General features: G+C 48.9%; 1 protein-coding gene across 9 annotated transcripts in view; it reads right to left on the bottom strand.

Annotated features, from left to right (window-relative positions):
- CACNA1B (calcium voltage-gated channel subunit alpha1 B) overlaps window positions 1–21,721 on the bottom strand; it is a 298,336-nt gene that overhangs the window by 88,555 nt on the left and 188,060 nt on the right. For all 9 annotated transcript variants that reach the window (XM_039720115.1, XM_039720117.1, XM_039720116.1 and 6 more), the window contains 3 exons: window positions 17,915–18,032; window positions 11,478–11,545; window positions 4,823–4,929 (listed from right to left, as the gene is read on the bottom strand). In XM_039720115.1, coding sequence (XP_039576049.1) covers window positions 4,823–4,929; window positions 11,478–11,545; window positions 17,915–18,032 — 293 coding nt within the window. The remainder of the gene's footprint in view (window positions 1–4,822; window positions 4,930–11,477; window positions 11,546–17,914; window positions 18,033–21,721) is intronic.

The raw sequence follows: 21,721 nt of genomic DNA, 5'->3' as shown, positions 1-21,721 counted from the left end.
TCCTGTTGGGTCCCCACAGCCCAACAGAGACGTGGAAATCCACGGTACTCCCGGGACAGAAGGAAAACACGGAACCTCCAAGATGGAAAACCTGGAGAAACAGAGCAGTTCCCCCCTCCCTGCATCCCCAGACATGTACAAAAGGGCCAGAGGGCTCAGGGTGAAGTGACTGAGGTGCCACCTCTGGTGGCTTTCTGCCTTGCTCACACTGACAGGCACTGTCCCCCTGCGTGACTGCAATTACAGCACCAATTTTGTGAACAGCCCCAGAGGGACCAGCAGAAGCCAGTCCTGGAGACAGCAGGAGGTCCTTGGAGGCTGGAAAGGTGTCCTGGGAAGCACAGGTATCTCTGGAACAGCAGTGGGCAATGTGACAAACTGTGCTTAGGTCTGCTGTCCACATCCAGGAGCTGTCTCTTCCACTGCCCACCATGTTTCATCCACCACCCAGGTTCTCCTCCCACCCACAACTCACAGCTCACACCCATGATTAAATGATTCCCTTGGATCTGGCTACAACTTTAATCCATTACCTCATGTAATTAATAAAACCCCAAACCTCATAAATCACAGAGTGCAACAAGTTCCTCCAAGTGTGGCTGACTACCTGGCAGGCTCCTACAAATTTAGGGGTACTGAAAAATTGCTATTTTAAGGCCTTCCCCAAGAAAAGGTGAGGGGAGGGCACTGGGGAATGCTGTGGTTGCCAGGTGAGCCCCAGGTCGTGCCCTGCCTGGGGCAGGGTGTGCTCGTGGCAGCCCCTTTTGTACAGACCATTGGTGCAGCTCTGGCTGGGACAGGAAGGGCAGAGGAGGAGCCCAAACACGGGGAGTTCAGGCATCAGGCCAGGCAAAAGCAGGAAAAAACCCCAAATTTGCTTTGGGGTCTTTGTGTGACACACAGGGATGAGCCTGAGGGCTCTTCCTTCCAGTGGCAGCGGCACCAAAAAGTGCTTTGGACATCCCGTGCCTTGGAATTGTGCCCTTGTCCCTGGTCTGGCTGCCAAGGAAGCTGCACCAATGGTTTGCCCTAAAGACCCCTGGCTCTGTGAAGTCCCTCAGGTGCAGAGGCTGAGCAGGGCAAACGACACAGAGGGGCTGAACAAACTCAGAACTCACCTCCAGAAACAACAAAGCAAGGAAAATGCTAAACAGAAAACAAACAAACAAAAAAAAATCACAAAAAAATAAGAGTGAAACAATGGGCTCGAATCAAACACATCTCCTGTGTTCAGCCAGACATTGCAAAGTGACAGAACCAATGCACCACCCTCGCTTTTCATCCTAAATAAATCCTTCAGGCTAGAGTTCACCAGGTGAAAAAGGAACTGTGGTCAGACAAATCTGCTCAGGTCCCTGTGGTGGAGCAGAGAAATGCTGGGGGCTGGATGAAGCAGCAGCTCCACACCAGCCTCGCTTTTCATCCAGAGAAACCACAACATAAATCCTGCAGGACAGAGTTCACCAGGTGAAAAACCAACTGTGGCCAGACAAATCTGCTCAGGTGAACCCCTCTGGTGGAGGAGGAAATTTCTGGAGCTCCAGAGCAGTGCAGGATGTTGGGAGCAGATGATGAACAATCCCTCCCCAGCAGTGCAATGATTATTAAAGGAGATCCCCGGTGTCCATCAATCACAAAGCAATTCCCAGCTGCCCCAGCATCCAGCTCCAGGAGGGAAGGTGAAGGTGCCTCTTCAGAGCCTGGATAACACTGGGTAACAAGTGCTCCCTTGTGCTGAGGAAATGATGTTCAGTACCCAGCACAATAAATGGAGCTCAGAGCAGAGGAGGGGGACAAGGGGACAATTCCAAGGCACTGGATGTGCAAATCTGATGGAGCTTGGTTAGGAGGGGAGGCTGGGGCAGGTGATTAAATGATTCCCTTGGATCTGGCTGCAACTGTAATCCATTACCTCATGGAATTAAAAAAAAAAAACAAACCTCGTAAGTCACAGAGTGCAAAAAATTCCTCTTCAGGCACAGCTCACCCTGAATTGGCACGGGAAAAATGCCAGAGGTGGAGGATCCAGCACCATGGGGAGGGCTGGAAGGAGGTTTGGGGGAGCCACAGCCAGTGCTGGGAGCAGGACTGGCAAGGGCAGGGAGAAAACAGCACCTGAGACAGCACAACCAACGTGACTTTTCACCAGACTCAGCCCAGGGACAGCTTTGTCACCTCTGTGGGGACACTGGGAACATGAACATCGTGATCAAGAAAATTCAAGTCATGGTGTTCTCTGTCACCACCTGTTTGGACTGATGCAGGCAGGGAAAATATCAATGTTTTCAGAACATCCGTCCATGCCATCGATGCCTGCTGTTACAGAAATCCATTTTCACAGGTTGGGAAAATAATATTAAACTATAAAACTGAAAAAAATGTTCCTTAGGGGAAAGTACAAACAGAAATTGATTGGGTAGAGCCACCTTTGCAGGAGTTCAATCCCAGTTTTCCCAGGCCTTGCTCACTGAATCCTACAGGGATTGGACTCTCAGTTCTTTGTACCTGAGTTTTGGGTTCTGGTGATATTTCAGTTTCCCAAAAATCCCATTTTTAAGAACACCCGGCACTTTTGGCATGTCCAGCTCTGGATCTGATCTGCCAGGACTTGCCATGGTCACATCTGCTCCACCCTCAGAGCACCGTGGGGAATAAGAGCAGGAGAAATGAAGTGTTGGGGTGGATTTGGGTGCCAAAAGGTTCCTAAATCAGCCCTGCTGTGCTGGAGAGGGGCACCCAAGGGATGGTGGCTGCAAACCACCCCCTGTCCAAGATTTAGGGGCTGCAAACCACCTCCCAATACAACATTTAGGGGCTGCAAGCCACCCCCTGTCCAAGACTTAGGGGCTGCCAAGCCCCTCTGGAGCTCCCTGAGGATGGACATTCCATCCCTGTAGGGTTCTTCACTTGAGAGCTGGATTTGACCCTTGTGGCTCTCTCCCAGCTCGGAATATTCTGGGATTTATGTATAAAACAAATTGCTTTGAGATGGATTCGTTAAATCTCACGGGTCACAAGCCACCAATCCACCCAACCCCCTCTTCCCATCTCCCAAAATCTGACTCCTCCCTTGCCTGCTCTTCCAGGGCCTCATCCCTTTAGGCATCAACCCCTTGACCTAAATGCTGCTTTTTGTCCCCAAAGCACAGCTCTGTGAGTGGCCGTGGGAGGCTCAGCCTGGCCCTGCAGCAGGGCAAGGAGATGTCACAGGGTGTCACAGGGTCAGGAGATGTGGGAACCATCCTTGCCACTGTGCTCCTGTGAATCTTCACACAGTTGGGGCAGGGCAGACTCAATCTGAGGCAAAATAAGCAAAAATCCATAGTTTTGTCCTCACTTTAGACTGTTGTCACAAAAATCTCCTTGTGCTTTTGAAAACCTGGTGAAAAATGATGGGAAAAGATGATTTTAAGCAATTTCAACCTTAGGTCCATGGAAGTGAGTTGGGTTTTTTTCCTGCTGGTTTCTAAGAAATCTTCCCATGCAAAACACTTTGATTAAAACAGAAGCAAATAAGCACCATCATCATCTTGCATTTTCAAATACCAGAACCAAGAAATTCATCAAAGAGCAGGAGCAATTATCCTCATTTGACTTCTTTTCAAGGCTGGCCAGAAAATAATTGTAAGGAAAAAATGGTATTTAAAACTATCAAACAGCCAGAGCATAAATAGGAACTGATTACAGCAGTAATGACAAAATAAAATGGTAAGAAGAATAAAATAGGCAAATTAATAATATTCTTTTCCTTCACATATAACAAACTGGCTCCACTTGGCCTTTTGTCTTTGCTAAAGTGGATTAAACTCCCAGTAAAAAGAGATTTCCACCGAAGGAATCCGGCTGCAGCTCATGTTTTTTCCAATAAACTGAGCAGGAAATTTCTTTTTTTTTAATGCTTGAGCTTCTCCAGCCCTTGGAGGTCTCCCCTGTAAAAGATGTCTGGAAAACATCAGCAGCTCCCAGTAAAATACAGGACCAAACTTTTTGGTGTTGATGCTGAAATTCCAGAAGAGTTCAAGGAAGCTTTTCAGCAAATCCTTGTGAGGAATCCCAGAACAGAGTCATGGAATGGTTTGGGTTGGAAGGACCTTAAATCCCATTCCAGCCTCTGCAGGGACGCCCTCACCATCCCAGGCTGCTCCAAGTCCATCCAACACTTGGGTATCTCCAGAGATGTCTCAAACACAGGAACCTGGACTAATATTTCCACCGACACCTCATTTCTGCACCTCTAGGATCCAGGAAAAGTTGGGCCCAAGGCAAAGCTTTCCAAGGGTTTTGGTATCCCAGAGCCTGTGCTTGTCCTCATCCAGGCACCTGGGAATCCCAAATGGATGTTCCTACCTCCAAACCGGAGAATTTTATTCCACCCAGCTCTTTCAAACAGCAAGGAAAGGGAATTCAAGCACATTTTCCAGCTATTTAAGAGGATGCCTTTGCACTTGAATTCTCAAGATTATTAAAAAATACTGATTTCTGGGCACACACAGAAATAACTCATTAAAAATCATTAAACTCATCTCCTCATTAAAAATCCAAAGTGGGATGTTAACACTTCACCTGGTGAAATCTATCCTGGGCCAGCTTAAAAAAAAAATCCTCCAAAAACACAATTATTCAAAGATGAGGCCCTACAAAGAGCACCAAACTGAAAGAAATCCTTCATTAAACGCCTAATTAAGTGCTCAGCACTGGAGCATTTGGCCAGAGGTGGTGCAGGAGGGCTCCCAGACCACGGGATGCTCCAGCTGGACAGACAGACAGACAGACAGTGACACTGCAGCAGGGAATGCTGCCCCAAGGAATGAAAGGTGCTTACGCAGCTATGGAGATGTTGGCTGCTGACATGGGGCTCACTTCGGCCACCTCCTTGGCCTTCTGCAGGGCCAGCTTCTGGTTGGTGGCTTCCTCCATCTCCTCCTCGTCCTGGGGCACAAAAGCAAGAGAAATCAGGGAATAAATCATGGAGTAACAACAAGCAGAGCTCCCCTGGGCCTGGGGCGTGGGAAGGACACAGGAATTTTAATTTGGGGCTGCAAGGACACAGGGATTTCAATTTAGGGCTGCAAGGACACAGGGATTGTAATTTAGGGCAGATTTTCTTGCAAGGAGCCCCAGGTTTGGTGCAGGTTGAGGTGAGAATGGCAAGGTTTGGTCAAGAGAGTTTTTTACCCTCACAAACTTTGTGGACTCTGCTGGGTCTCCTCTCAGCACACAGCACTGGGAAGGAGACTCTGAGGGAGCAGGAATGGGACAGTTCCAGGTGGAATTCCCCATTTATCCCAGAGCTGTGTGTGTAACAACCCTCTAAAGCCAATGTCCTGCTGGAACACCTGGACAGGCTCCTAAATCCTCCCTGACCGCCTGCCAAGGAGACTTTTCTGAAACAATAATAAAAAACATGGATTTGGGATAGTCCTGCTCTCATCAGATATTCAGACCCACCTCAGATCCCTGAGGACTCAGAAAACAATAAAAAAAGAACCATATTAAATGTACTTTGTGGAGCAAAGCAGGATTCTGTTCCTGCATATTCCTTCTTCCTGCATATCCCTGGATCACAAGGATTTTTAGCCTCTGAAGATTGCAACTGGGATTTCTCTCTTCCTACCCAACATGAAAAGCACCACTAAAACTCAAAATTAAGGATCATGATTAAAAAAAAATACAAAAAATTAATTTCAAAATTTAAGGATCTCACATTGAGGTGAGAGCAAAACCCAAAGAAATAGCCTGGTTCCCCTTCAGTGGTCACCAAGGGTAACTTTTCTGGAATTTTCTAACAAAAATAAAGTCAAATCATGGCAGGGGAAGCACAGAGCTCTGGTAGCAACACCAGCATCTCACAAATCCAGGGAAAACCACACTGAGAGCAGTCACAGGCTCTTGTGCCAAACTTCATGGAATGGCACAGGTCTGCCTCTGCTCTCGCAGGGCAGTGCTGCAAGGAGGCATGATTAAAATAATGAGAGCAGACAGATCTCCAGCTTTGGAATAGGAAATTATCGAGATTTATCCACCCTGAATTCCATCTGCATAAACAGCTCCTCGCTCTGCCTTTGGTGCTATTTGCTTCAACTGAACTCATTTGGAAACTGTTTTCTTTTCCTCCTTCAGAAGGAAAAAAAAAAGATGGAAATTTGATTTTAAAAATGGTTACCATATAAATTTCTTTTTTTTTTCTCTCTCTTTTTTTCCCTTTGCAAATATTTGCAAGTCTATAACCAGGCCTGAATAAAAGACCTGCTGAGCAATTATACAAAGTCAATACTTCTCAGCTGCCAAATTCCAGTAAATTTATCAAAGCTCATTGCAAACCAAGGGTGTTTGGTTTAATCCTGGCCCCCAGCTCAGCCCCAGCTACCTGTCCTTTCACCCTGCTGGGGTGGGAAAGCAGCAAAGCACCCATGGATTGGGATAAATTCAGTTTATTTGGGAAAGAAAAAGAGAAAGGAAGGAATTCCACATTTCCCACCCCGGGTTTTGCCATGCCCAGGGCAGCAGATCTCCCTCCATGGAGCAGGATTGGGACAGAGAGATGTTGTCACCCTGTCTGGAATGTGCCTGGGCTCAGCTGTCCCAGCTGTGTGTCCCCAGGTCCCTGTCCCCCCACGTTTTCCCCCCTGGACCCTGTGGGGTCACTGCTCAGCAAGAACAAAACATCCCAGAGTGGTTCCAACACAAATCCTGCTTTCCCATACAAATCCCACAGCAGCTCCTGTGACAAAAATTAACTGTACCCATCCCAATTTAGCAGAAATGTTATCCTCGGGACACAAGTCTTAAAAGGAATAACACCCCCATAAAAAAATCTTTCAGGTTTTCCTTTCATCCTCCAGGTAAACTCAAATTATTTCTTCCTTTGAGGGATCTCCAGCAGCCTTAAAAACCAAAGGCTGCTCATTTTTCTTTCTCTACCCCTAAAGGACCAGGTGCAGGTTTTAAAACCTCTTTTAAATGTGTGGCTTCTGCTCCATTCTCCCGAGTGCCTCTGTAATTCTGCTGGATTTCCATCCTGGAGGAGCAGCAAACACAGCTGTTCCTCACTCACAACGAGCTCAGCCCTCAGCAGATGTTTGCTTTGTAACATCTCTGTGGCTCCTTCCATGCAGATATTGCAGATGACTCCAAAAATTTGTTAATTTTTTACCTGATATTTAAAATTCCAGCTCACACTGAAGCTCTGAACAGCTCAAGCTTTCATCCCATTTCACAGACAAAGCTCTTGCCCATAAGGACATCCCTGGTCGATGCCCCTTTCTGTTTTCTAGAGCTCTAAATCTTAATTTAAATCAATTTCTCACGGGGTAAAACCCATTTTTGGTGCTACCCATCATGATGTGCATCATTAACACTGAATTTTCTTGAATACATCCAGACAGTTAAAGTCTTTTCCACAGGGGAGCAGAAGGAGGGGGATTTATGGATGCTCAGCTCTGGGTTTGGCCACTCCCTTCAGTCCAGAATTTCTGGGCATTCCTCAAGAATTTTATCCAAATTTATATCAAATTCCCACATCCCTCATACATGTTTTTATCCCGCTTCTTCAGGGATCACTAGCAATGCACAGAGATGAGAAAACACTTGCTGCTTGAAGACATTTAGGAAAATAAAGCCTCAGCTGTAGTGGGTTTACACTCCTGTTTAGTGAGGATGAAGCAGGAGCTGCTTGATGTCTCCAGAGACATTCTGCATGATCAGCAGAGAGATTTGAAAAACAAATTTTGGGGGCAATTGTGGATTCCTCTCTGAGTAAGTGAACAGGAAGAAAAACCTGTCGATATAATGGAAAAAAAACCAACCTAAATGTGAGGGAACCCAAAGTGACTCAGGAGAGTTCTCAGGAATCACTAAAAATGGGTTGGCAGAGTTTGAATCAGTGCAAAACCAGAACAGGAAGAGCAGGAGAGGGAGCTGGGAGCAGATTTTTTATAGATTGAAAGCAAAGGTGGTGATTCTTTTTTTTTTTCCCCCCAAAATGAGTCATTCCTAAGCACTGGTGAGTTCTGTAACAGCCATGGGATGATCAAGCTACAGTTAAATATAGTCCCAGCTCTGAGAGCTTCTCTTACAGGTCACAGAGCCAGAGATGGTCCAAATGCCACATAAAGAAATCCAAATTAGCATCCAGAAGCGGGGAAAGCTGACATGTTCCAGTCCTGAGGCAGGAAAGTTTTCTGTCTTCCCTAAACAGAGGCAATTTCAATTGCTCCTGGTTCTCCCCCCTTAAATTCAGCACTGATCTCAATTAATTTCACAGAATAAATGTCAGGAGAGTCTCCTGGGACCAACTGACTCCTGAGTAACTTCCTTGTATCTCTGGGCCATTTTGGGGCTTGCATGGTCATATTTACTCAGCAGGAAATCCCTCATTCTCCAGGTATGAGTCTAATTGAATTTTAGCTTTTTCCTCTTCCTTTGAAAGCCCCAGTGATTTGGGGGGGAATCATAAATAAAAATAAACTAAAAAAATCCCCAAGAGAGTTTTTGGAGAAGCTTTATGATTTGGCAATTCTGTTGAATCCATCAATATTTAATTAGACTTTATAAACATCCCCAAAGTCAGGTTTCTAACTCTCCCTGTCAGCTGCTGAAATATTCACAAGAAAGCACTTAAAGGATTAAGAAAGAAGGAGGATGAGCTTCATTATCCAAGAATTGTGCTGGGCCTCATCTCCCCTCTTAGCACATGCAAGGGATGCCCATAAATCTGGGAGGATCTTTGCCTCCAGGCTGGAGATTTCTGTGAGCACAGAAACAGCTGAGCTGCTGAAAGGGAAAAAATTCCCATTAAAAAAAAAAAAAAAAAACAAACAAAACCAAAAAGAAAAACAGAAAAAACCCCCAAACAAACAACAACAACAAAAAAAAACCCCAAAAACAAACAAACAGAAAACCACCAAAAAACCCAAAAAACCACCAAAAAAAAGCCAAACCTCCAAAATAACAGAGAACTATTAAAGACAGCCAGGAGCAACACTTTAAGGGAGGAGGGATGCAAAACACAGAATTGGAACAAAAATAAAATAATAAAGATTTATAACATTTTATTTATAATAAAAAAATAATTTAGAATAAAAATAATTTATAATAACAAAATATTTATAATAAAATTATCATTATTAACAAAATTATTTATAGTAATAAAATTATTTATAATAAAATTATTTATAAAAATAAGAAATATTTTTCATGAGGTTGTTTGGAGGGTCTGTTGGGAAACAGCTCCAGAAAATCTGGGAGCTGGAGCCAGTCCTGCAGGAAAAGGGGAGATGGCAGAGAGCAGCTCAGCCACAACAGGGATGTGGTTTTTGATGGGAACCTTTGCCTGGTTTGGTCTTCAAAAGCTGGAGGAGGGTGGGAAACGTGGGGAAATCTCCATGTCCCTGAAGTGTGGAGTTGCAGTGGGGACCCAAAGAGGCGTAAATGTTGGGAAAGATTTCTTGCATTTGCAGGGTTCCCAGATAAAGGAAGGAAATGATGAATCTGACTCCATGTTCTTAGAAGGCTAATTTATTGTTTTATGATCTATATTATATTAAAGACTGCTCTACTAAACTATACTAAAGAATAGAGAAAGGACACAACAAAAGGCTGAAAGATGAATAATGAAAAACCCGTGACACTCTCACCAGAGCCTTGACACAGCTGCCATAATTGGCCAACAAATAAAAACAATTCATGTGTTGGATAAACAATCTCCAACCATATTCCAAAGCAGCAAAACACAGGAGAAGCAAATCAGATAATTATCGTTTTCCTTTTTCTCTGAGGCTTCTCAGCTTCCCAGGAGAGAAATCCTGGGCAAGGGGATTATTCCAGAAAATATGAATGTGACAAGGATCGAGTCCAGCAGTGCCAGATCCATGCCCAGACCTCAGCACTAACTCTGAGCATCTCATCTCCATGGGTTCTGAACAATTCCATGGGATGGTCTGGGGTGGAAGGACCTCAAAGCCCATCCAGGACACCTTCCAGCACCCCAGGCTGCTGCAGCTCCATCCAGCCTGGCCTTGCACACTGCCAGGGATCCAGGGGCATGAATTGCTGCACCTTTCCCTAAAAAGAAAAACCATCTGTGCCTGCTGCTGCCTCAGCTCATGGGCAGAGAGCTCTGCCACTGGCAGGAGGAAAGAAATTCAAGTTAGAAAGCACCACCACCCCAACAGGGACACTGCTGCCTTTGCCCCAGCAGGTCACTGTGACTGCTGCTGATGCCAGCAGCACCAGAATGGGTGAGAAGAGCTAAATATGTGCAAAAATCCCTTTAATTCTCCTCATAAATCCACCAGAGTATGCCAAGAAATCAAAATTGAGCAATAACCCAAACACCAAGGGCAACAGTCACAATCCTCCCTGCACAACCCTGGGCTGAGCTGTTCTCAATGCAAACATTCTCTGTGTCCACACCCAGCCCTCTGCAACCAGAAAAGTCACACCAGTGTCACTGCCATCCCCTGCCAGGGCCTGGCTTTGTGCCTCTGATTTCTGGTACACCTGGGGAGAGCCAAGAGTATCCCAACATCTCCCCTGAGTACGCACAACAGCCTCTGTAAGTTGTTTTGCCTGGAGCTGATTGGAAAATTTTAGTTCTTTAATCCATCACCAACCTTGGCGAGGTAAGGGACACACAGTGTGAGAGCAAACTAAACACAAAATATTCCCTGCAACCTGAAATGAAGAAACCTGCAGGGGAATAAACCTCTCTGCAGTGCAAGCTGGTCACCAGAGGGGCAAAAGCAGCACCACAACACCTGAATTAGCTCCTGTCTGAGCTTCCAATCAACCAAAAAAACTGTTAATTGCTTCTCCTCTGCTCTTGGATACAGAAAATGTGAGACGAGCAATGCCCACTCTGGGATAAAGCAAACACAAAATATTCACTGCAACCTGAAATAAAGAAACCTGAAAGGAAATAAACCTCTCTGCAGTGTAAAGTGGTCACTAGAGGTGCAGCAGGTGATGCCTCAGGTTTTAGCTTTTCTATTTTTCACATTCTGTGCTGCTTTAGTGTGTGGGTCTGGGTTCATATCAGGGGATGGTGAGCTCTCTGCACACAGCAGGGAGACAAAACAATTCCTGCTCTAGCTGGGGACCAAGGACAAATGATCCAAATCTCAGGCCCAAGAGCACAGCACAGCACAGGGCTGAAGAGAGAAAAACAAGCAGGATGGGACTGCATGGGCTAAAGCTGGAAGTGGACAATGAACTGCAACCTGCAAATGGAGCAGAACTTATAAAAATGTGAGATCTCATGACCAAACTCTTTTGCTCTCACCTTGGAGCCATCTGGGCACAGCCCGTGGCTCTGGTCCTGCCAGGGTGTGACCTTTGAAGGCATTTCAATAAATCTCCTCTTTATTCCCCTGAACTCCCTCTAGCCTCTGCTCCAGCTGCTCAAGGCACCCCAGGGCTCCAGGGGACACCTCAGGGTGTCAGCAGGGCTTTGGAAGGCACAGGAATGTCCCACCTACCTTGGTCAGCTCCTGGGCGTTGGCCAGGTTGTCCACAGCGATGGCCAAGAAGACGTTCAGGAGAGTGTCTTTGGGAGCAGCTAAGGAAAAGCTCTTCACACAGCACAGGCAGCAGTCATTCCCCTCCTGCTGCCCCTCCTTCCCCCCTCGGTGTTTCATGGGTTGATCTCTGGAAGCTTTGCCACCATTCCCAGCTCACCCACCCTGCCTGGAGCTGGCCCTGTGTGGGGACACATTTGTGTCCCCAGCACCTGTCTGGAGAGGAGACAGGGGTGTCACCCCATCAGAGGGGCAGGGTGGGACCTCCTGCTGCTCCCAGAGGAGCACAGCCCCTGGTTTTCCACCCCCCCCAGCCCAGAAATGCAGATTTCAGCCTCATTTTCCCCTCATGAAGATTCCAGCCTCATTTTCCCCTCATGCAGATTTCAGCCTCATTTCCCCCTCTTGTCTAAAAGGACAACCAGTGGAGCTGCAGGAAATGGGTCATTTTAAGCCAACATTTACATTTTTATACACACAGAGCTGCATAAAGTCATGGAGAGCATGGAAAAATGAATCTCAGGTCATTGCTGCTGGGAAGAAATGATCCTGGCTTACCTCACTGGAGCCAGGGTGGCAGCGGGGCCACCCCAGACATCCTGAGCTCCACACAGAGCTCAGCCACCCCACAGCAGCACACCCAGCCCTGCTCATGAGCTCTGCAGATAAAACAGCCCCTAAGCCCAGCCCAGAGACCAGCTAAGCCAGGGCAGTGCCCACGCCAGCCCAGGCCTGTCAGCAGAGCTCTGCATCCCATCCCTGAGACATAACACTGGCCTGGAATTATTTATTCCTCTTTTACTTTTAGTTTTCCGCTTAATGATTTCAGCTTTTGCTGAGTTTATTGTGTTTATTGGTGCTTATTGTTGTTATTCCAGCCTTGTGGCTGCAAAACAGCCCCAGAGCAGCCATAAATCAGCTACCTCTGCACAGGGAAGGAGGGCAAGCAGAGCAAAACCACAGCAAAACCACTCTCCCAAGGAGAAAATGTGTTTGGCTCTTGCACATCACCTGGGGACAGGAGAGTCACTCACTGCAGAGCTCTGTTTGCTCCCCCAGATAGGAATGTGCATGGGAATGGTCCATAAAACCACTGAAAGGACTGCAGGAGCTTTAGGAAACTAATCCAGGATTTGCTGGAGAGGGACAGGGATGGAGGGACAGGACACAGGGAATGGCTTCCCACGGCCAGGGGGTAAAGTTTTATGAGATATTGGGAATTAGGAATTGTTCCCTGGGAGGGTGGGCAGGCCCTGGCACAGGGTGCCCAGAGCAGCTGTGGCTGCCCCTGGATCCCTGGCAGTGCCCAAGGCCAGGCTGGACAGGGCTGGGAGCAGCCTGGGGCAGTGGGAGGTGTCCCTGCCATGGCAGGGGTGATCTCTGAGGTCTCCTCCAACCCAAACCATGCTGGGATTTTCTGTAGGGCCATGCTCCCTGCCTGGAGCTGTGGGGTGGAAGGGCAAGGGCAGGCCTGGGTGAGCTGGCGAGAGGGGGAAGGCAGAAACCCCTCCTGGGAGGGCAGGACAAGCAAGGGATGAACCCCGAGGGTGCTGCCAGCCTGCAGGGGGATTTTGGGAGCCCACAGCCTCAGAGCCCTTCCTGTGGCTCTCCATCTCTCAGGGGGCTGTCTGGAGGAGCACCCAGGGGTTGCAGACAGAGAGGAGCCAGGAGGGCTGCAGGGCTGATCTCCCTCTCCCAGACAGCAACCCCAGTGTCCCTGCAGCTCCATCCAGCCTGTCCCACATCAGGAACCTTCCCACAGCAGGCAGGGAGCAAAGCTGGCCCAAACCAGCAGCTGAAAGCCCCTCTGCTTCCCTTCTCCAGGGTTTTACCAAACACAATTCAGCCCAGACTTCAGAACCAGGCATTCCCAGCTCCAATTCCCACAGAGGGAGTGTCAGACATTCACTGCTAGATATTTACTGTTATTAGATATTTATCCAGCATTAGATGTTTATTTACTAATAGATATTTATCTGATATTAGATGTTTATTGTTAAAACATTTCTATTGATAGTTGTTTGTTATTGTTAGAGACTTATCTCTTATTAAATACCTACTATTAGTAAATATTTAGAATAGAGACCCAACAAGGCCTTGTCGAGCTGCTAAAGGGAGGAAATGTTGCCTCAGGTTTTAGCATTTTTATTTTTCAGATTCTGTGCTGCTTTAGTGTGTGGGTCTGGGCTTCATATCAGGGGATGGTGAGCTCTCTGCACAGAGCAGGGAGACAAAACAATTCCTGCTCCAGCTGGGGACCAAGGACAAATGATCCAAATCTCAGGCCCAAGAGCACAAACAATGTGGGCTGAAGAGAGAAAAACAAGCAGGATGGGACTGCATGGGCTAAAGCTGGAACTGGACAATGAACTGCAATGTGCACATGGAGCAGAGCTGATCCCAGGGAGAGACCCCGGGAGCGCTCGTGCATTTTGGGACCATTTTGGTTCATCTTGGGTGCAGCGCCTGGCTGGGCTCTTGTGCTGCCCAAGGTGGATCCATGGAGGAGATCCTTTGAATAAATCCTTGCTTTATTTTTTAGCTTTGTCCAGTCTCTGTTCTAGGACAGCCTGCACAAGGCATCACCCAGAGCCTGGTGCCCCTCAGATCTGGGTCCAGCAGGAGTTGGATTCATCCCTTTGGATGTTTCTCCATCTTCCCTGCACGGCATGGACACAGAGCCCTGGGGTCTCTCCAGGCAGGAACCAGCATTTCTCCTGGTTTTTGCCCTTGGGAGATGAGTCCTTAGGTTCAGAGGGAGGTTTGGAATGTGATGCCCATCACCTGCTCCTTCCCCAAGCCAGAGGGACAGCGAGGAGTGCTTGAGAACACCTCAATCCCAGGGAACCCAGTGGGTACAGAACAGGAAAAAGCAGTGCTGGAATCATCACCCCTCCCACGCAGAGCCAGATTTGTCCTTTACAGAGACATTCATTCCCCCTTTTTCTTTCAGGGTGGGGGCTGAGGGCACCCCTTGGCTGTGCTGGGTGTTTGGGTTTTTTCGTCTGGGGTCTTCCAACAGGCTGGAAACACTTCCAAGCCTCCTATCAGGAAATGAATGTCTCAGCTGTACAACTGCCTCCCTACCCCTGCCTCCCACACCCGCTGGAAGTGGCTCATGTAACACAGGCAAACCCTGGAAACAGAATTAATTTCTTTTTATCAGATCAGCCTGGCCTCATCCATTTCCAAGCAGACCCAGTCTGGCAGACTTGGGTGTTTCTGCCCCAGAAAAGGTCCCTCAGCCCTCTCTGCAGGGCTGGGGTATTCCCAAATTTCTCCCAAACTCCAGGCTCTGGCTCAGGCTGTGTAACCTGGATGAGGCAGTGCCTGGAGCCAGGAATCATCTCCTGCCTGGAACTTAAGGGCCAGGGAAGGACAGCATCCTCCAGGCAGTTCCTGCTTTTCTTTTCAGGCTCCTCTGCAGTTTTTCTTGGAGGTTTTTTTTTTTAATTTTATTTTTATTGTCTCAACAGATGCCTCAATTTATCAATTAAGTGGATAACAGTGTACTCAGGCATGGTGTAATTTCCTGGAAAATGGGCCAAATCCTGTTGTTACTTTAATCATAAAACTTTCATTAAACCATTTCTGATTCCACACAGGCTCTCTGGAAATGGAAACATAACATGAGACACTTCCCACTTAGAAAAACAAATTATTCCTTGCCATGATCCATTGAAAAAGCAAATTCTTCCCCCTCTCTCTGTGCTCACAGAGCCTCACCTGCAGCAAACTCATCCCAACCTGCAGAACTCAGGGAGGATCAAAGATTCCCACCTAGCACATCCTCCCACCAGCACGGGGCTGTGGGAAGTGTCCCAAGGAGCTCAAGGAGCCACCAGCACGGGGCTGTGGGAAAAGGGCATGGAAGAGACACTGGAGATGTCTGGAGGAACTCAGGAAAAACAGCTCTGGACCACCTCAGCAGCAGAAGGGAAAACCAGAGAGCTGCACCTGCCAGGATGAGATTTAGGGAGAAGGTGGGTGAGGTTCCCACTCTCCAAATCCCAAATCCATGGCAGGGCCAGCAGATCCCCTCCTCTCGAACATGCCCTGCTCTTTCCCTGGCAATGGGAGCCAAAGGAGCAGGGAGAAGTCCCCTCTGAATGAAAGGTGGGGAGGGGAATGAATGCCCCGTTCCTCAAGAACGCTGGATCTCAGGGGTGAGAAGTGCCTCCCTCAGCTGTGCTGCCAAGCCTGATTACAGCTTAATCTCATTTCCAAAGCCAAGCCCGGAGGATTTAGAGCTCTCCCTCCCTCCCTGCTCTCCTCTGACCTAGTTTTGCAGAGCCTGGTGTTTCTGGAAGGGCCGTGCTGGCTGTTGTGAGAGGTCTGAGCATTGCTGCCACGGCTCCTGGAATGGGATAAATCCATGGGGACACTCGTGTGACAGGCACAGCTCCCACTGCCTGCTCTGCTCTTCCCTGTCCCTGCTCCTCATCCTAAAGGACAGAACTCCAGCCAAGCCAAAGGGCTGCACACTGCTGTGCCACCCATGGGCACCAGTGCCATCAATGGCATGTTCTGTCCCCTCCACTCCAGCTGGAGCAGCCCATTTCTGCAGGAACTCTGCCTTCAGCCCCAGTATTTCCCTCAGTTCACCTCTTCCCTTCTCCTGCATCTCCAGCCCAAACAAGATTCTTTTCCAAACAAGGAAAAGAGGAATGCTGGGACTGTAAGCTGTGAGAAGGTCAGGAAATCCTTGTGGGAACTCCTGGGTGGAGCAGCGGCGCTGGGAGTTCTCATCCCACTCTGGGACATTCTCATCCCACTGTGGGACATTCTCATCCCACTCTGGGACGTTCTCATCCCACTTTGGGACATTCTCATCCCACTCTGGGACATTCTCATCCCACTTTGGGACATTCTCACCCCACTTTGCAGAAGGGACGTTCTCATCCCACTTTGGGACATTCTCATCCCACTCTGGGACGTTCTCATCCCAAATTGCAGAGCAAACAAAGCAGCCAGGGCTGCCTCAGCTCAGCCACAATTCCTGGTTTTCCTGTTTTAGGGATGCACCCTCTGGATCCACAAAACTCGTGGCTGCAGCCACAGAATCAGTCACAGAATCAGTCACAAAATCACAGGATTACAGGATCAATCACAGAACCAATTGCAGAATCACAGAATCAGTCACAGAATCAGTCACAGAATCAGAGAATCACAGGATTACAGGATCAATCACAGAACCAATTGCAGAATCACAGAATCAGTCACAGAATCAGTCACAGAATCAGAGAATCACAGGATTACAGGATCAATCACAGAATCAATCACACAATCACAGAATTAAGTAGGCTGGAAAAGCCTTTTGAGGTCAAATCTAACCTAGACCTGACAACACCTTGTCACCCAGAGCCACATCCAATCTTTCCTTAAACACCCCAGGGATGGGGACTCCAAACCTCCCTGGACAGCCCCTTCAATGCCCAACCACACTTTCTGGGAAGAACTCCTCCCTAAGGTCCAGCCTAAAGCTCCCCTGGTGCAGCTCAGGGCTGTGTCCTCACACCAGGGATGCTGTGGCTGGTTGGTGCTGGCACTGTCACAGAGCACTGGCCACCACTGGCACAGGGACAGGGCCACCACAGCCCCTCTGCCCTCCTGGCTCTCCTCCTCACACCCAGCTGCTCCATCAGGGAGCTGCTTTGCTTGTTTGTGTATAAAATATAAAATACATACAAAATACAGCCTCCCTTCCCAAAAGCCATCCTGGTGTCACTCTGCCCCTGCTTCCCTGGACCTCTGGGACACACCACCCCTTCCCCAGCAGACACCCTGGGACACTGGGGGGATGAAAGCTCCCAGTTACCCTCGAGAGATTTCCATCTCTCAGAAGAACAAAACAGACACTTCATGTGCCAAGGCTTGGAGCACTGAACACTCCCAGAGCCTGAAACCCAAGATCAAGAATTAAATTAAATGTAGAGATGAGATAATTCTGAGCATTTGGGACAGCACAGCTGGTTAAGGTGCCCTAGCCAAAGGCACCAAGAGAATGGAGCCTCATCTCCACCACCATCTACTCACCTCTACCAAACCCATCTCAATCCTCCCCTGGCTAAAAACAAACTGTTCACGAAGATATTCAAGGTCCTGCTCTGACCTGCCCTCAATTATTTCTCCCACAATCTAAATTAACTCTTTATAGAACATTTTCAAGGCAAAACACAACAATTAAAATGAAATGTCTCTAAATTAAAGGAAAAATTCTTAAGTTGCTGTAATAAAACTGACACCAAGTTGGACAACTCACCTCCAGTGCTGTCAGGAGCAAAGCCACGGCAATAATTTGACTTTTAAAGGATGAGGCTGTGAGAATTCAGGGGAAAGTGGGGATTTCTAGCAGTGTGGGCAGGACTGTGCCACCAAGGATGCCCGTGGAAGGATACAGTTACCAAACAGGGTGAGCACGATGAAGTAGATGGAGGAGAACATTCCGGAATGGACGCCGCCCTGCGACTCTATCCCGTGGTACATCACAGCGTTCCAGTCCTCCCCCGTCAGGATCTGCACAGATGGGGAGGGACACAGGGGTCACTCACAGGAAAAGGTCACTCATCACTGCACAGCTCCTGAGAGGTGCCTGTGCTCAGCTGGGGCTGGGCTCTGTCTCCAGGCAGCACTGACACAACCAGAGCACACAGCCTCCAGCTGCACCAAGGGAAATACAGGTTGGATATCAGAAAAAAAATTTTCATGGAAGGAGTGATAAAGTTCTGGAATGGCTGCCCAGGGAGGTGGTGGAGTCACCATCCCTGGGTGTGTTTAACAAAGCCTGGATGTGGCACTGGGTGGGGCTGGGTTGGACTCGATGATCTTTAAGGTGACTTCTAACCTGGTCATTCTGTGAATTCTGTGAAAGGCAGCTCTGGGGGAGCCAGGCAGAGCAAAGCCACCAGGGAATGTCCCTGGGAAATGAGGAGCCCATGGGGGACACCGGGCCCAGCATCACCAGACAGGGGAGGGAGAGATTGTCCCGCTCTGCTCTGGGCTGGGGCAGCCTCACCCCCAGTGCTGGGGAGTTCTGGGTGTCTCAATATCAGAAAAAGATCTAAAGGTGTGAGAGAGTGTCCAAAGGAGGGTCTGGAGGGGCCGTGAGGAGCAGCTGAGGGCTCTGGGATTGTTCAGCTGAGCAGAGTGAGGGCAGAGCTCCCCGGGGCTGCAGCTCCTCCCGAGGGGCAGCTCCCATCTCTGCTCTGGGACAGGGACAGGAGCCAGGGCACGGCTGGGGCTGGGCCAGGGCAGCTCAGGCTGGAGCTCAGGGCAAGGCTCTTCCCCCAGAGGGTGCTGGCACTGCCCAGGCTCCCCAGGGAATGGGCACGGCCCCGAGGCTGCCAGAGCTCCAGGAGCCTTTGGCCAGCGCTGCCAGGGATGCCCAGGGTGGGGTTGCTGGGGTTGGACTGGGTGACCCTGCTCTGCCCCTGCCTCTCTGGGTCACCTGCCCACTGCCCACCTGGACCAGGGGCTGTCACACAGGCAGAGGAAACAAAATCCACATTTGGCATTCTGACACTTCTTTCTCCTCCTCTCCGAGCCATGCAGAGATCCCAGGTTTCACCAGGCCTGTGCAGGGCACTTCCCACAGCCCCAAGAAAGCCCTGAGCTCCCAGCAGTGCCCTCCGTGGGAGCTGTGCCAGTGCCAGCCTCTCTTTTGCCCTTCCTGCAGGCAGGATTGGGTTTGCTCAGCACCCCCAGACCTCACTGGCTGTCCCCAGGAGTTCTGTCACCTCCTGCCACCTCTCCTCTGCCCCTCGGGGCTGGCACAGCCTTCCTGCAGCTGGAATGTGCCTGGGCATCACTCCGGGCACCACGACCACTGCAGGGGCTGCACACCACAGGTTCCTCTTCAGTTTCCCCAGGTGTGACCCAGAGGGCCATAAAGCCCCCCAAAAAATCCCTAAACAGCAGCAACAATCTCTGTGTGTGAGCGAGGACACAGCAGGGACAGCCTGAAAGGGTCTCTGATCCTCCTTGTCCTTGGGCAGGGACAAGCACAGAGCTGCACCTCTGATTATCGACCCAGGGCTAATTAACAATACAGAAATAATAGGAAAACTAATCAGTATGCAGGACTCCAACAAGCCTTGCCACGCTAAATGCCGATTTTGCACCCGCCTGAATTGTCTGGTGTTCCTTTCTTCACCAAAATCTGGAATTCTGGGCATATCAGCTCATCCTCTGCCTGCCCTGGCAGAGCCAAACAATGACCACTTTTAGTGTATTAAAACACCAGGATGTGAAAATCCAGTTCCTAAACAGGGAGTTGTCTTTGAGTTTAGTAGGTGAAAAAACCAAAAAAACAACAAAAAAATCCAACAACAAAAAGAAGATAAAAAGCCCCAAGCCTGATGTGTGCTGTAGTAATGGAGTTCCATGTGCACACAGGATGCTTGGAATGACTGCAAATCCCAGCCTGCAAACTCCAGCCTGCAAATTCCAGCCTGCAAACTCCAGCCTGGCTGTCAGCTGCTGAGAGAGAGGACATTTCTGGCTGCAGGGATGGTGCTGATGACAGCACTGGGCAAGAGTGAGTCTAGACACAAGGACACCCAGTGCAGACACCAACTCCTCTCCCAAATGCACAATTCAGCCTCAAATAATTCTAAAATCAGGATTCAGACCCAACACTGCTGGAGCTACTCTGGATTTGCACCAGAGAATATGAAACAGGACTTTGGGCTTTCAAATCTGCCACTCAATTATGCAAAGTATTGTCCACAAATGTGCATTCACAGAATTTCCATGAAATCACAGCTGCTCCTGCTTTCTGGGAGTAGCCATAAAGTAATTTCTGATCACACAAATATTCATGGAAAGGGGAACCACTGGGAACTTTTCTATTTCCAAGCAGAAGACCAGGATTTGCAGGTATGACAAAGTCCAGCAGGGTCTGGATTCAAAATCCAACTTTTGGATTATATAGGAGTGGAACAAAAAGTTCAAGGGAAAAAGAGATGTTTTATGGGGCTTTTGCAGAGAGATAAAGAATGTGAACTGAGCAGCCTGCCTGGACAAGCTGAGGATGCTCCCTGAGGCCCTGGAAAGAGGAGCTGGTGTCCTTCCCACTGCCACCCATCAGCTGCAGGAATTACTTAAGTAATTAGGGAGCAGCCTGCAGGATCCAGGATTTGCTGGCTCTGTCCTCAAGCAGTTAATGAAATTCCTTCTGCTCTCTCAGGTCTCTTTAGGGATGCTGCAAAGAATTTTTGCTGAGGAGAGGGAAGGACAGCACTGCAGAGGGAGAGGCACAGGCAATGAGGACTTGGGAGCAAGGGCACAGGTACCTAACACAGAACTCTGCTTTCCAGAAGCTCTGTGCCCATGGATGTTGCTTGTGTGTATATTTTGATTATTTTTGTTATTCCCCAGGTTCCAAACTGCCTTCAGCTGCCCCAAATGACCATTTGGAGTGCACTGTTTAATACAGAGGAGCCGTTCAGCTGCCCCAAATGACCATTTGGAGTGCATCTCACTGTTTAATACAGAGGAGCCAGCAGGTGAGGGAATAAAGCAGCTGTCAAGAGCTGCCGTGAAATGTTAATGGAATAACGAGCAGGTTAAGGGTGGGACAGGAACAGGAACAGGATTGTGCTGCTTCCAGGGCTGCAGTGAAAGGAGATGCCTGAGGGAAGGCTGAATGCCAGCAGCTCCACGTCACACCCCACAGGCAGGGTGCTCTGACACGGACCCACAGCCAGATATTGGCACTGGTGAGGGCAAACCCTGAGTGCTGTGCCCAGCTCTGGCCCCTCAGTTTGGGAAGGACATTGAGGGGCTGGAGCTTGTCCAGAAGAGGCAACGAGGCTGGAGAGGGGCTGGGAACACAAACCCTGAGAGGAACCACTGAGGGAGCTGGGGGTGCTCAGCCTGGAGAAAAGGAGACTCAGGGCTGCCCTCATCACTCTGCACAGCTCCTGAAAGGTGCCTGTGCTCAGCTGGGGCTGGGCTCTGTCTGCAGGCAGCACTGACACAACCAGAGCACACAGCCTCAAGCTGGGCCAAGGGAAGTTCAGATTTGATATTGGGAAAAAGTTTTTCACAGAGTGATAAAGTTCTGGAATGGCTGCCCGGGGAGGTGGTGCAGTCCCCATCCCTGGGTGTGTTTAACAAAGCCTGGATGTGGCACTGGGGGCCAGGGTTTAGTTGAGGGGTTGGGGCAGGGTTGGATTTGATGATCTTGAAGGTCTCCTCCCCCC

Source organism: Passer montanus, unplaced genomic scaffold, assembly GCF_014805655.1.
Source record: "Passer montanus isolate IOZ18808 unplaced genomic scaffold, ASM1480565v1 scaffold43, whole genome shotgun sequence".
NCBI classification, from domain to species: domain Eukaryota; kingdom Metazoa; phylum Chordata; class Aves; order Passeriformes; family Passeridae; genus Passer; species Passer montanus.
Note: the sequence above shows the minus strand (reverse complement) of the source record. Positions and strands in the feature narration are given on the sequence as shown.